Below are 15,633 nucleotides of genomic sequence, written 5' to 3' on the forward strand. Positions count from 1 at the left end.
CAGTAATGCCAAGGTTAGGCACAGTAATGCCTCCAAGGCCCGGTGCCCTCTGAAACGGGTTCTGACAACTATGTTATGCTGATGAATGCAGCCCTCAACTGTTCTTTCCAACACAGTCGGACCTGCATTTGTTGCCTTCAGAGAGCTATTGACAAGCGCTACATTTTCTATAAAATAAGATGTGCATTGCCTCAGGTACGGTCTATCCTGTGCCTTATACATGGGCCTTGGCCAATATGGAACCGCAACATCTTGTAATGCATCGGCGGTGTTCTACATTGGTTCAGTGACACTAATTCGAATTTAATGTATTGATTAGCATTTAACTGTGGTTGTTCCTATGTTCTCCTGTTCCCAGTAGGAATACCATTGATTTTGCTGAGTTTCCACTGTGCACAGTATGTAGCCCGTTGGTTTTGCTTGGTCTCTCCTACATGCAATAGATATCCATAGCTTTTGCTGAGATTCTCCTGTATAAAGGGGCATATTTACAAGAAGCTTGCGTTGCATTTGCACGATGCAACGTGATACATGTGGGATGCAAACCTCTATAACAGTTTTATGAAGCCGCACAATCCACTTTGCGTGGCTCCGAGCGGCTTCATAAATCTGGAGTACAGCAACGCAGCACATATTGCTGCGAGGCGCTACTCTGCCCTGGGTATTTGTTCTATGGGCATTGTATGGGTGTTCCAACGCAACTCCCATGGATTTTGGTGCTGCCCCAGATTTACAAGAACTTACTCGTTACTTCCTCTTTCTATGTGTGCTGCATCCTGCATCGCACCTAGAACGAGCTCCAGCGCAGAATCAAGGGCAGAAATGCTTTGTATATTTTTAAATATGGCTCATTCCTGCCTTTTCCCTTCCACACAGCGCAGGAAGGTGATTTGCTTCGCTGCATGACTTTTTTGTAAATATTCCCCGCAGCGACAGCCCATCGTGATCCTGATCACAGCCTGACTTGCGTCATTGTGCGATTGCTTCTGTCTTGCAGGACTTCCTGATGGAGACCTTCATAATGTTCAAGGACCTGATTGGAAAGACGGTCTACCCCTCCGACTGGATGGTGATGAACATGGTGCACAACAGGTGAGTCGCTCCTACCTGCCGCCACCAGACGAGGCCCGACGAAACTTTAATGACGCAGGAGTAAACAGAGTAATTTCAGTACCTACGAATCACTGAAATCATGCGATTCTGCCAGTTTGAGTAATCATGAGTAATTTGGCGCAAAAATCCTACCGCAGGAGCAGAGGAACAACAAACTACGAGAGAGCTCTCGGTAGTAAAAAACATATAAATACCTGGGGATTAACATCGACTCTAGGGGCACTCTTGTCAGGCACCGTAGTGAAATTGCTATGAAAGCTATGGCTCTTCAAGTCGCCCTCTCTAAACTTTCCAAAAAACTGACAGGTCCGAGCCTAGCTCCAATGTTGGAAGTTATGCCAGCCAAAATAGGCCCTACCTTGTCGTGCGGCTTGGAAATTTCCCCAGGCCAGCACAGCTCCACACTAAACCAACAAGTGACTATGGGCCATATGTATCAAACTCGGATTTTGTGATTCTCAAATTGCGTTTTTTTGCGAATCTCTATTAGAGAATCGCAAAACGCTATGTATGTAGGATTTGCAAATAATTTTTTGAATCCTACATATTCCTTAATTGCGAATTGCGAATTGTGATTTGGCAATTAAGGAATACCTCCCCATTCATTCCTATGGGCCTAGGGGCCCATAGGAATGAATGGAAAGACATTCTCAATTTGCAATTCTCAATTAGAGAATCGCAAATAGAGAATGCAATTTCAAGGGTGCCAGGGTGTCAAAAGGACACCCTGATGCACCCCTGAAATGTGCATGTGCGCCACATGGCACTTTGAAAAATGCAAAAAAGTGAATTTTTCTGAGAAATCGCAAATTACCACCAACTTCAAGTTGGTGGTAATTTGCGATTCCTTAAGGCCAAATTGGACTTTTTCTGTGCTTCTTGCATTGCATTTAAAGAATAGCAATTTGCGATTCCTTAAATGCAATTGCAAAATAAGGAATCGCAAAATTTTCAATTCGTTATTTTGCAAGGCAGTTTTTCTTACATACATAACACTGAGCCCAATTGCAATCGCAAACGCCGAAATTCTGCGAATTTCTGCGATCGCGATTTGGAATGATACATATGGCCCTAAGATTTATAAAAAGGTTTTTCTGTTGCCAAAAACTGCATCTGCCCCACAGATTTGATTAGACCTATGTCTCTTGAACTATGAAATGCAAAGCGCAGGCACTTTCCTAAAATGCGCCACAAGCTAAGGCAGGCTAGAGCTGGATCCCTCGAGCCCCTGCTACGGTTAGATATAAGTACGAGCAATCCTGGTGGGTCACATGGTCGGTTTATTAATGAATGCATGCAGCAACTATCAGCAAGCGAACCGTGAAATCTTTACCCAAGCAAAACAGCCTTCAAAATAAGCTTCAAGAAGCATATTCAAGTGTGTTCCTACTCTTTTGACACTGCGGACCTCACCAAACTCAAGCACACGTGGGCAGTTTACAACTCTTACCAGCCGGCCTCTCTTCCACCATACCTAGCCTGTACATAGCCCATATACCTGAAACACAGACTTCTGGCACTAAAACTGGGTGAGTGGCACCTCTTGAAACATCTACCCCTTTGGCGGCATCCATCAGATGAATGTGTGTACAGGGTACTTTCAGTCGTGTCATTGGAGCACGTCGCATATCTGTCCAGCATTGATGACCCAACGTAGATGCAAATTGAGGCCTGAGTGGAACAGACTGGGAGTCCAGTCCTGCAGGCAGGGTATCAACGCAGCATTGAACCCCGAAAACACAGTCCTAAACATCAGCTTTACAATCTTTGATCATCTTGCATATCAAAAGCTCAACCAGCCATTGGTCACCCAGGAAACCCAGGTTCTATTTTGAAATGAGGAAAGAGCTACTGGCGGACATAACAACGGCACACCTTTTTGAACTAGCCACTGCTGTATTTTAGTTCTCTGACTCGGTGTCCTGGTGCCTCTTGTTTTAGTTCTACAAAATTGAACCACTCCATAACCTAACAGTTCAATTTTAGACTGATACTCCATCTGATCTAGTTTTACTACTCGTGCAATCTTGAATCAATCCTCTATATATTTAGTCTGTGCTACCTTCACGATAGTGGAACCCTGCCAATGGGACTATCAGACTTCAAGTTGTGTGGCTGAGGAATCGACGCAACATCAACACTTCGCTACTGCCCTCTGCGACTTTGAATTTCACATCAAATCTGGGGCAGCACAATACAGATGAAGCTAAACCCGTCTTAGCGAATCCATGTGTCAATCTATGGTCAAATTGCCGGATACTATAGCCCTAAGCTCCCCAGTTGTTTAACACCCTCTGACTCCTCATTTGGCCCACGAGCATGCAGACCTCTCTGCGCTACGTTTTACTTACTCCAGTTTGGTGGCTATCTTGGGGCATATTAACAAGGAACAGGGAAAATTGACGCTAAGGGCGCTTAGCATGAATTTTTTTAACGCCCGCTATCACTTGATAATAACGCCTGGTTATTGCGTTATTAACAACGCTAACCGCCTAGGCGATAAAAAATCCAGCAATAGCGGTATTTTGGGAGGTTATCGCTGGTGATGCAGCGATAAAGCTACAAGGATAGGGATATCCTTGTTGATAGCCCATGGTGGACTTAGCCATGTCATCCACCTCCCATTGGATTACATGGCTCAGTCTGAAAATTAGCAGAGTAAAAAAGCAGCGTTAACCGTGGTTAGCGCTGCTTTTTTGTCTCTAACAGGGTTAGCGTGAAGCTTAGCAACATTTCTCCTATTATTTTGCTCTGGAACGCCCATTTTGCATCTCATTAGAGATGCAATGGGAAGCACAGTGAAAAAGGGTGCGATTTTGCATGTTAGCACCCTGTTGTTGATAGGGCAATATTTTTATCTCCGCTTCTTTGGCTTTTAAAGCCAAAAAAGAGGAGATAAAGCCCTTGTTAAAGTGCCCCCTTGTTTTTAGAAGGGACTCCTACCTTTATCAAATGTATTTATTAACATAATGCTACCCTGTGTCTGCACACAAGTGAAGGTTATCCCGTTGTAGAAGAGAACCTTTATTTAATAATTTTACTGTTTACTTTTATTGAATGTGATGGGCGTAGTCTAGGGAAAAAACTTTGAATAATGTTTTAAGTTTTTTTATATGGATTGTAATGATTGTATTAATCAAACAATAAAGTATACTTAAATTGGACGGGGGAGCGGGCAGCTGCTGCCTCCGCTGTACGTGTCCTGTAGCATTTAGTGCTATTTTCTTGGCGAAATTTAGCGTGTGGGTGCATTTTGCTCGAAGAAAATAGTGCTAAGTGGTGGAGTGAGCTTCTCGCGTAATTACGCATTATTACAAGTATTTTTGAGGTATTTACGAGTTATTACGCTAGGGAGAATTCTGCCAGCGACCACCCGCACCTACATCAGACTCAGCGACGTGGCCTCCACCTCGCCAGGGCTGTGAATGGTGTGGCTGTCAGAGCCAGGGGGGCTGAGGCATCTGTCACGAGGCTCGTTAATGTCACAGACTAATTTCACTTTCACATAATTGTATTCGGTTCTTATGAGCTCTCGGTACACTTTACCCTTTCTTATGCCTTGTTCTTTATTGCAGCCCCATAATTCCTGTGGTCCTTTTCTGTTCATGAGCCTCCTGAGTAGTTTAATGGTTTTGTCCTGTTAACCCTTGTGCTGCATGTAAGATCCTTTGTGCATAGGTTTGCTGCTGTTTTTTCTTGCAGGAAAGCCCTGCCCCTTTCATTGTCTCTTCCCTGCTTCCAGGCTCTTGTGCCCACGAGCTAGGAACAGGATGCACACATACTGTGACATGGGAATTTACATATTTAATGTATAGTAATGTTGAAGAAATATAAACTGGCATCTAGTTGGCATAGTTACTGCGTCATAGGTCTTTCTTTTAATGTGGTAGTGCTATGTCGACTTCCGAATTTTACTACAACCTGTAAAGACGTTTGAATTTAACCCAAAAATATAATAAAATGTAATTGAGAAGGATTATATTTTGTAAACATCTTTAGAAAATAAAGAGTGCCTCTAGAGCCGGGGTTCCCAACCAGGGGGTGTGAAATGACATTTTGGAGGTCGTGAATGATAAAGAGGTAAAGTATGTACTCTATGTATAAAAGGAATCCGGTAACAATAGGCGCGGGGGTCCGAACATTAATCAAACATTTCCATGGGGTGCGGGGCATAAAAAAGGTTTGGAACTCCTGATCTAGAGGAGAACTTCAAGTCTATCAAATACTCCAGGCTAGCCGAACTCTTGGTTTTGGGAGTCCTACACCCAAGACTAAAGCTGGATGGGAGATCACAGCTTCACCCTGACCTCTGACCTCTTGACTATAGGACTTTGTATTGGATTTCTGGGCATGATGCAGGAAATGGCTGTATCTGCAGAGATAACACCTCCTTTTCATTCCCCTGAATTATTTCTGTAGGGTCAGCTCAGACATTGGGTCTGATTCACAAAAGGAATCTGAGACAAAATCCTAACTTTACGACTTTCGAGATTCACAAAAGGCATTTAGGAGTAGTAAAGTGAGGAATTTCCTGACAGAAACAGATAAATTGCTTAAAACATTTCAGCCTTCAGAGGCACCTGTGAATGGAGGCTATAACGTTCCATTCTGCTTTGCAGAATAACCTGAACTTTGTCCCAAAAACTAGGACATTTACCTAAAATTAAGAAAACTGTCAGACACCGGCACACCCATTTGAGAACCGGGACTGTCTGGGGAAGTCCAGGAGTCTGGTTACGATAGGTGGCGGCAAAAATGCCTTATAGGCCCTGCCTCCTCAAAGGCCCAACCCCTCCCTCACACTGTGAGATTGTTGTTCAAGTTGCCAGATCTGCACATGAAAAAGCAAGACGGTATGCTGACGTCGATCCAGAACTGGAAACATTAACTCAGGAGGTCTTCATCTTAGGACGTCATCTCTAGCGCCGGGACACTCCTGGGAGTAGCTGCCTGCTATACAAATATAGATTAACATAACATAACATCTGTGGAGGTGGTTCAGTCCCAGGGTTCCTTTATCTCACAGAGAAGGCTGAGGTGGCTCGGAAGAGCCTTGGGTTAGTCTGTGAGATGGACTCAATATTGAGTATACGCAAAGAGTGGGAACTCGAGGAGCTGATGCCTAATACTGCGCATGCACGGCAGCTCCTAAGGACCACTAGGATGAAACGCCCTCAATGCCAATACACAAGAAGGGGGCTTCACCCAGCTTTGTAGGCACCGGGTCCTGCGTTAGGGCCGCCCTCTAGCGACGTCACGCGTTGAGACAGTCAGTGTGGCCATCACAAACCTGGTATTCTTTCTCCAATTCAGCAGCATTGGACCCCATGGGCCATGCCAACTCTCAGTTTCCAAGTCTGTGTTCAACATACCACACACCCAAGGGCATCAACCAGCTTCCTTGGAGCTGGATTTATGTGAGACCTTGCCTGCTGCAGCCATGCCTGGGGCAGTGGCATGCAATACATGAAAGTGTCTGCATACATTATTTTATTCAATCTCACCTTGAGTTGAATCAAAATGCAGCCGTCATGCAATATGTATATAAAGCATGGAGCATATAAAACATGAAATTAGTCCGTTTCCTGAATATTGTCTGCATGTGACCGCTTTCTGAGCTACCTAAGCCCTTCAACATGCCTGCAGTTTATCATATATGATGTAAAACACAGATCATTCAGCATTGTGGGTTTTTTCGTAGTTATGAGTGAGCTGAACCCACAGGCAGCTTGTAAAGTGCGACCCTTGAAACTGGTTTGGCTCCGAGATGCCAAGATCTGCACTTGTTACTTGCAGGCTGCACACACCTCACATTTGCCCCCCACAACAGGTGAGCAATCCCACTAACCACTTCAAAGAGAGACTGCAAGTTTACTCCTGAGGCATACCGCTTTGTGCCTCCACTAGATGTGGGCGACATATTCCATTCCACCTGTGGAATTGGCGTGACTCCACACTATTCTTGTTACATGGTGTTAGACCTGACCTCATTGGCGTGGGCCCCCTTACATTCTTCTCCCCTAAACCCCCGTGTGGGTCCCATTCTCCCAGCTAAAACTCCCTCATGCTCCACCCCAGAACACCGTGTGAGGCCTCACGCTAGTAAGTTAACCCCTGTCCCCACAGATTTACCCGACCCCGGGGAAGCAACCGAAACTCCCGAGTAGCGCCCCATCCCCCGGGATCCTGAGACCTACAAGCAGCAAAAAACCCTAGCGCCACCCAGTGTAGGACAAACCCTGTCCTGTAGGATCCCTGACGCCCTACCCCCAACACCAAACCATGGGAGCCCGGAACCTCCTGCCAAGGGATCTCCCCGCCTGGTGTTAGCCTGCAGCGCTAAGTGAGGTGGGTGGAGGAGTTTCGGCCAAACGTCCTGTTTACCCCGAAGCCGGCTCCACTCCCCACTGGCCGTCTGATGACCCTGCCACCAACGTGGGTAAAGCCAGGTGCCAGCTGGCAGGAAGCTCAGACAATCAGCACGAGAACACCCAGGAACCTCCTGGCCCGATCAAAGGACTTCAAAGAGGTGGAGGCCCTAGAACTGGAGGCCCTTCCCCAATGCCGGAGGTGTCTTTTCGGAACCTTGAGAGCCCTGCTGACCTCGTCGCGGCTCTGTTGACTTGGACCCCCCCAGAGCCCTGCTGATGTTATCGCAGCTCTGTTGTCAACTTTGACCCCCAGAGCCCTGCTGATGTTATCGCAGCTCTGTTGTCAACTTGGACCCCCAGAGCCCTGCTGACTTAGTCGCGGCTCTCTCGACTTGGACCCCCAGAGCCCAGCTGACTTCATCGTGGCTCTGTTGACCTGGATCCCCAGAGCCCTGCTGACTTCATCGTGGCTCTGTTGACCTGGACCCCCAGAGCCCTGCTGACTTCATCGTGGCTCTGTTGACCTGGATCCCCGGACCCCTGCTGACTTGTCACGGCTCCGCCTTGTGAGTATGGCTCGTACTCTTGCCCGCACCCGCTGGTGCACCTCGTGGATTCTCAGCCTACCGGTACGCTCTGTACCTCTGCACGCACCCGCTGGTGTGCATCCGTGATCCCCATCCTGCGAGTATGGTTCGTACTCTTGGTCACACCCGCTGGTGCGCATCCTGGATCTTCAGCCGGCAAGTACGCCTCGTACTCCTGGACGCACCCGCCGGTGCGCAGCGCGTCTTCCCAGTTCGCCTGAAGTGACTACCCCGACCAAGGAGTGCAGGCCGTACACTGGGTACGCCCGCTCGTGGGCACCTTCGTATCACGCGGCTCAAGGATGGGGAGCCGTACGCCTGATACGCCCGCAGCAGCCTTCCATCAATACCCCGTGGTTCAAGGATTGAGAGCCAGCAGCCAGCAGACCCCATCACTGCTGATCTTCACAGTCTTGCGGGACCGACCCAGGCGAGGGACTTTCGGCCCGTGGACTGTGAGTACTGAAAACCTATTGCAGCTATATCCTGTTCAGACTATCCCCTGGATCCTTCGTACCGAGGGATGCCCCCACCCCTATCCTGACAACATAGTGTACTTGTGGACCTTATAATCTCGATGACAACTGTTATATAAAGAACCTCTTTGACCTACTCACCCGGTTTCCTTGGCCACTGTCTTATTGGCAGTAAAAACGTGTTCTGTATATGAAGTGAGGAACAATAGCAGAACAGTAGTGTCAGCCCCACTCCATACCCCTGCTCGCTGGCTGGGGGTTCTTTGAACTGCCTATTCAGGCCTCTGCCCAAAAACTGGTGCATTACTTTTACACGCCGATGCCAGCCAGACCACCATTTTGGGAGCATTGTCCAGGCAGCGGTTTTATGTCAAACTATCAAATACAAGGATATCGACCTGCACAAATATTGATGGACACCGAACATGTGGTTGAATTAGGCATGTGTAGTGAAGAGCAGCTTTACTCTTCTCACTACCAGGTGTGCTTCCCTTAACGGCACGCTGTGAGTAGATATTGTGCAGTCGATCTCTGTGCAGATTGATATTTAACTTTCAATACTATGGGCATGGTTTAGATCTTGGCAGAAGGGTTACTCCATCACAACAGTGACGGATATCCGGTCCTCTGAAATATCAATGCTATTGTATCCCAGGGCCTGATTTAGATCTCGGAGGACGGGTTACTCCATCACAACGGTGATGGATATCCCGTCCTCTTAAATATAAATGTTATTGTATCCAAGGGCCTGATTGAGATCTCGGCGGACGGGTTACTCCATCACAACGGTGACGGATATCCCGTCCTCTGAAATATAAATGCTATTGTATCCGAGGGCCTGATTTCAATATCGGGGGCGGGTTACTCCATCACAGCGGTGACGGATATCCCGTCCTCTGAAATATAAATGTTATTGTATCCGAGGGCCTGATTTAGATCTCCTGGGTGAGTTACTCCATCACAGCGGTGACGGATATCCCGTCTTCTGAAATATAAATGTTATTGTATCCAAGGGCCTGATTGAGATCTCGGCGGACGGGTTACTCCATCACAACGGTGACGGATATCCGGTCCTCTGAAGTATCAATGCTATTGTATCCCAGGGCCTGATTTAGATCTCGGAGGACGGGTTACTCCATCACAACGGTGATGGATATCCCGTCCTCTGAAATATAAATGTTATTGTATCCAAGGGCCTGATTGAGATCTCGGCGGACGGGTTACTCCATCACAACGGTGACGGATATCCGGTCCTCTGAAGTATCAATGCTATTGTATCTTAGGGCCTGATTTAGACCTTGGCAGGCGAGTTACTCCATCACAACGGTGACAGATATCCCGTCCTCTGAAATATAAATGCTATTGTATCCTAGGGCCTGATTTAGATCTCGGGGGCGGGTTACTCCATCACAACGGTGACGGATATCCCGTCCTCTGAAATATAAATGCTATTGTATCCTAGGGCCTGATTTAGATCTCGGCGGATGGGTTACTCCATCACAACAATGAAGGATATCCCGTCCTCTGAAATATAAATGCTATTGTATCCGAGGGCCTGATTTCAATATCGGGGGCGGGTTACTCCATCACAGCGGTGACGGATATCCCGTCCTCTGAAATATAAATGTTATTGTATCCGAGGGCCTGATTTAGATCTCCTGGGTGAGTTACTCCATCACAGCGGTGACGGATATCCCGTCCTCTGAAATATAAATGTTATTGTATCCCAGGGCCTGATTTAGATCTCCTGGGTGAGTTACTCCATCACAGCGGTGACGGATATCCCGTCCTCTGAAATATAAATGCTATTGTATCCTAGGGCCTGATTTAGATCTCGGCGGACGGGTTACTCCATCACAACGGTGATGGATATCCGGTCCTCTGAAGTATCAATGCTATTGTATCCCAGGGCCTGATTTAGATCTCGGAGGATGGGTTACTCCATCACAACGGTGATGGATATCCCGTCCTCTGAAATATAAATGTTATTGTATCCAAGGGCCTGATTGAGATCTCGGCGGACGGGTTACTCCATCACAACGGTGACGGATATCCGGTCCTCTGAAGTATCAATGCTATTGTATCCCAGGGCCTGATTTAGATCTCGGAGGATGGGTTACTCCATCACAACGGTGATGGATATCCCGTCCTCTGAAATATAAATGTTATTGTATCCAAGGGCCTGATTGAGATCTCGGCGGACGGGTTACTCCATCACAATGGTGAGGGATATCCGGTCCTCTGAAGTATCAATGCTATTGTATCCTAGGGCCTGATTTAGACCTTGGCGGACGAGTTACTCCATCACAACGGTGACAGATATCCCGTCCTCTGAAATATAAATGCTATTGTATCCTAGGGCCTGATTTAGATCTCGGGGGCGGGTTACTCCATCACAACGGTGACGGATATCCCGTCCTCTGAAATATAAATGCTATTGTATCCTAGGGCCTGATTTAGATCTCGGCGGATGGGTTACTCCATCACAACAATGAAGGATATCCCGTCCTCTGAAATATAAATGCTATTGTATCCGAGGGCCTGATTTCAATATCGGGGGCGGGTTACTCCATCACAGCGGTGACGGATATCCCGTCCTCTGAAATATAAATGTTATTGTATCCGAGGGCCTGATTTAGATCTCCTGGGTGAGTTACTCCATCACAGCGGTGACGGATATCCCGTCCTCTGAAATATAAATGTTATTGTATCCCAGGGCCTGATTTAGATCTCGGAGGACGGGTTACTCCATCACAACGGTGATGGATATCCCGTCCTCTGAAATATAAATGTTATTGTATCCAAGGGCCTGATTGAGATCTCGGCGGATGGGTTACTCCATCACAACGGTGACGGATATCCGGTCCTCTGAAGTATCAATGCTATTGTATCCCAGGGCCTGATTTAGATCTCGGAGGACGGGTTACTCCATCACAACGGTGATGGATATCCCGTCCTCTGAAATATAAATGTTATTGTATCCAAGGGCCTGATTGAGATCTCGGCGGACGGGTTACTCCATCACAACGGTGACGGATATCCGGTCCTCTGAAGTATCAATGCTATTGTATCCCAGGGCCTGATTTAGATCTCGGAGGACGGGTTACTCCATCACAACGGTGATGGATATCCCGTCCTCTGAAATATAAATGTTATTGTATCCAAGGGCCTGATTGAGATCTCGGCGGACGGGTTACTCCATCACAACGGTGACGGATATCTGGTCCTCTGAAGTATCAATGCTATTGTATCCTAGGGCCTGATTTAGACCTTGGCGGACGAGTTACGCCGTCACAACAGTGACAGATATCCCGTCCGCCATAATATAAATCCCAACGGTGACGGATATCCCATTCACCAAAATATAAATCCCATAGGATATAAAGGAATTTATATCACGGCGGACCGATATCCGTCACCATTGTGACGGAGTAACCCGTCCACCGAGATGGTAATCAGGCCCTATGTCAGAACACCTGCCGAGCAAGAGGCTGCCCCCAAGCAGGATGTTGAGACTTGAGACCGTGACTCCAGAATCCCCAACTTTCACACTAGAAATCCAAAAAGGTGCCCTAAGCCTAACTGATATGAAATATTTGCACCATGTTTGATACTGACAGTGGTCTATTGGCCACCTACCACAAGCAGAGGATTTACGTTGGAGATCTGCTTCACCAATTGGGAACGCTCCGTTGAGTTGGTCGTGCAATCTGTTGTCACTTCCGGGACAAGAACTGTGTGCTGCATGTCTCCTCGAGCTCCCCCCATGGCCCTGCTGTTGTCTCTCTGATAGACGAAGACTGAAGATGAACTGCTTCCTAGTGCCTAGAAGACCTGCAGAATCCCTTACGGGAGGTGATGGAAAGCATATAGAAACAAGACGTTGATACTGATAAATAAAACTTATTAAAATAAAGGACATTAATTCTCATGTTATGCTTTTATAATGCGCTATATAAAGTGCCTAATTTATTTTTAAAAAAGAAGTGCCCGGGCCCTTGTCCGGAGGCCACTGCAGTGTGCACCACCCACTGCTCCCAGTAGCGCTCCCAATGACAGTTCTATCACTACCAACCATCACACTCATACAAGTGTGACAATTCAGACTTTAAATATACATTAAAATGATGCTGCCGCAAGTTATTCTTATAGATTTGGGTGGCAGGTATTACTGATTTTTGGGCCAGATGTAGGACCTATTTTAGCGGTCTCAAACGGAAATCTGCCTAATCGCAACCACTAAATAGCTCTGTGCAATGCGCAAACCCTATTTTGGGGGTCTTTAGCCTATTACTGACTGACAAAATAGGGTTTGCGACCCATTATTAGGAAGGGGCATGTCAAGGGCGTCCCTTCCTAAAAGCTTATCACACTTCTATATACGATTATTTTGTCACCGCAATTGCGGTCGCAAAACGTTTGGAGTTTACCACCCAAATCAAATAGGTGGTAAGCCACTCGCAAACAGGAAGGGGTCCCCATGGGACCCCTTCCCCATGGGGTCCCTTCCCCTTTGTGACTGGCAGTGAAAATATTTTTTAAGAGCAGGCAGTGGTCCCACAGACCACTGTCTACTCGTAGAAAATGAACAGAACCGTTTCATTTTTCTTTTTCAGAGTTCCAGGCTCTCCACAAACCAGCAAAACATTTCTCCGGTTCAACATGAAGTCAGCAGCCCGGTGCGGCTTCGATGGCAAAGGGGTGTTGAGTAGCAATAGTGAATTAGCCTCTGGTTCTTTTGTTTAAAAAAGTTACGTTTGAGCTCTGGGCCCAATGTAGGCGGTTCTTTTACGGGGAACGCGTACACGCTACCACCAGTCAAGGGTCTTGGGCCTGGGAGACACCTCTTGGGGACGGTCACTCTATCTCCTGGGCTGCACCAGCCTTTACCCAAGCAAGTACAGCGTAACAGGAGGCAAGCCAGCTATCCTTTGGATCCGCTCACTGGCCCTTGGCACAAGCGGGAGCTGGTCCAGCCAAGGGGTCTCTCTTGGTTTAGCAGGTGCAGTCTTTCTCGAGAAAGCCTTTTTCTGGGGTCCACGGTGCAGTCTTCCTTCTGTTATCTCAGAGTCCACTAGTTTTCTGATGCTGGTACCCAGGGATGTCCCTTTTATGCCAATTTTGAGTTTGTGGCAGTGAGACTTGCATTTGCCCCTATGAAGCTGGGCCATCTGTGCCCACATCCCTGGGGCCATCCTGTCAAGAGGGGGTCACACTCCTGTGCTGGCTATTTTACAAAGGATTGAAACCATGAATATGTATATTATTCAGTGAGTGACTGCACCCGCCTGCACGGGGATGTCTGGGGGGTCTTTGGAACCCTCTTTCCCCCCTCCAGGGGGCTGCAATCAGGGGGCACACTGACAATATACCACCTTTTGGTGCCGCACTCTCAGTGCTCCTCCTGACAGCTTCTTTGCCTCTGGACCAGTGTCAATAATACGGCGCGAGTGCAGAGGCAACGGGATTCCCTCATGTGCATGGGGTCACAGTCCCTTGCAAATTAGGGAACAGCTCTGAAGATAATGCAGGCAATTATGCGCCAGCGCTGTTGGTATTACAGAAGCAGTCACAGAAGCATCTGCGACCCCCTTCTGTCATACCAGTGTCCGGGGGCACGCAAAGCCGGTGCAAATGCCCATTGCGCCCCCGGGGCACTTCAATAATACAGCCTCAGGAGGACATCTAGGGCAGGAGCTACAATCCAGGTAGGATTAAGGTGGATACATTGTCAGCCTCTCCCAGAGCTTCAAAAAGAAATCCTGTTTTTTTTTTTTTTTTTTTCCTCCGTTAGCAGCGGCTCAAGTTCAGTTCCACCCTACAGACGGCAAAGAAATAGCAAAAAAAAATCCATGTCTGAGGTCTATTTGGGAATTGCATCCGTTCTTAGGGGCTGATTACAAGTCAGGCGGAGCGGAATTACCGAGTGGGATTCAGTACTCCAGCTCGCTGCTGGTCCGGTGCGCCCGCGCCTGGTTTAGTGCAGGAACACCAGACCAGACTGTACCAGACATTAATCCATGCAGGTCAAACCGAATGGGGCTTCGGCTGCAACAGGTCAATCCTTGCGCCCCCCTCCCCAACCACCACTAGAAATGGTATTTTGATCTTTTTTGAAAATGACTTGCCTGTTTTTCACCCAGTGCCGCGTTGTTTGGCTCTTTTGGAAACACTGCCACTCATTTCGCCTCTGGTCCCTCTGAAATTTGGCGTCCAATAATCCAGAAAAGTGCTTCTTTCCCAAGAGTGGCCTGTGCATTCCACCCACGACGCCAAATGGCAGAGGCTTGCTGATTTTTCATTTGGAAAGACCCTTTTTATACAATATACAGAGAGCCTTGAAAAAGGCCTTGGCTTGCATTCAGGGCTCGAGTCGGGGTATCAAGCGGGTGGACGGCGTCCCCCCAATTATTTTACCGGGAGCTCCATAACTGGAGCAAATGGAGCCACACATTCACTCTTTGGCCTCTCTGGGGCGAGATCGGAGCCCATTCAGAACGCTGCTCACGCGCTGTCTTCTCTGCTGCAATCGCATCTAAGGGGCGAGCGAGGGGAGGCAATGAGTCGATGGTGCAAGCCACCTTTCGTGATGTCACTTCCTATGGTGATGTCAGTGCCCCCCCACTTCTTTTTGTAGGACTTGTGCCCTGCCTGCATGCCTTCATAAGGCGAACCATGGTATGTAGGTATGGCGTTAGGAATCGACACTTACCTATGTGCACTTACCTTTCAATATTCTTTCCTCAATATTCTTGTGCCGCGATATTGTAGGAGGTATTTAGTACTGCAGCCAGTATTTGGGACCGAATGCACCCACAGAGCTCAGCTTTAATGTTTGGTCAGAGCTGATGACCCCAACCCCCCCCCCTCCTTCGCCCCCCCCCCCCCCCCTCCCGAAGATATACTTCGAACCACGGGCCTGGTAGTGAGCTTGTTTGTGACGTGGAGAGGATGGTTCCTGGTGGACAGTGACAGAAGTTCACAGCCTGGCTTCCAGACTTTTTTGTCCGTGAGAAACTCTTGTAAGGGAGAGCCGGTGCCTGGTGACAACATCTGCGACAGCCAGGCATGTTACTTTATGTAAAC

At 47.7% G+C, this 15,633-nt stretch overlaps 1 protein-coding gene across 1 annotated transcript in view; it reads left to right on the top strand.

Annotated features, from left to right (window-relative positions):
* LOC147725648 (dedicator of cytokinesis protein 2-like) overlaps nt 1–15,633 on the top strand; it is a 1,712,066-nt gene that overhangs the window by 1,243,049 nt on the left and 453,384 nt on the right. Inside the window, exon 33 of the mRNA XM_086964476.1 lies at nt 998–1,092. Coding sequence (XP_086820602.1) covers nt 998–1,092 — 95 coding nt within the window. The remainder of the gene's footprint in view (nt 1–997; nt 1,093–15,633) is intronic.

Source organism: Lissotriton vulgaris, chromosome 3_2 (genome assembly GCF_964263255.1).
Source record: "Lissotriton vulgaris chromosome 3_2, aLisVul1.2, whole genome shotgun sequence".
Classification (NCBI taxonomy): Eukaryota; Metazoa; Chordata; class Amphibia; order Caudata; family Salamandridae; genus Lissotriton; species Lissotriton vulgaris.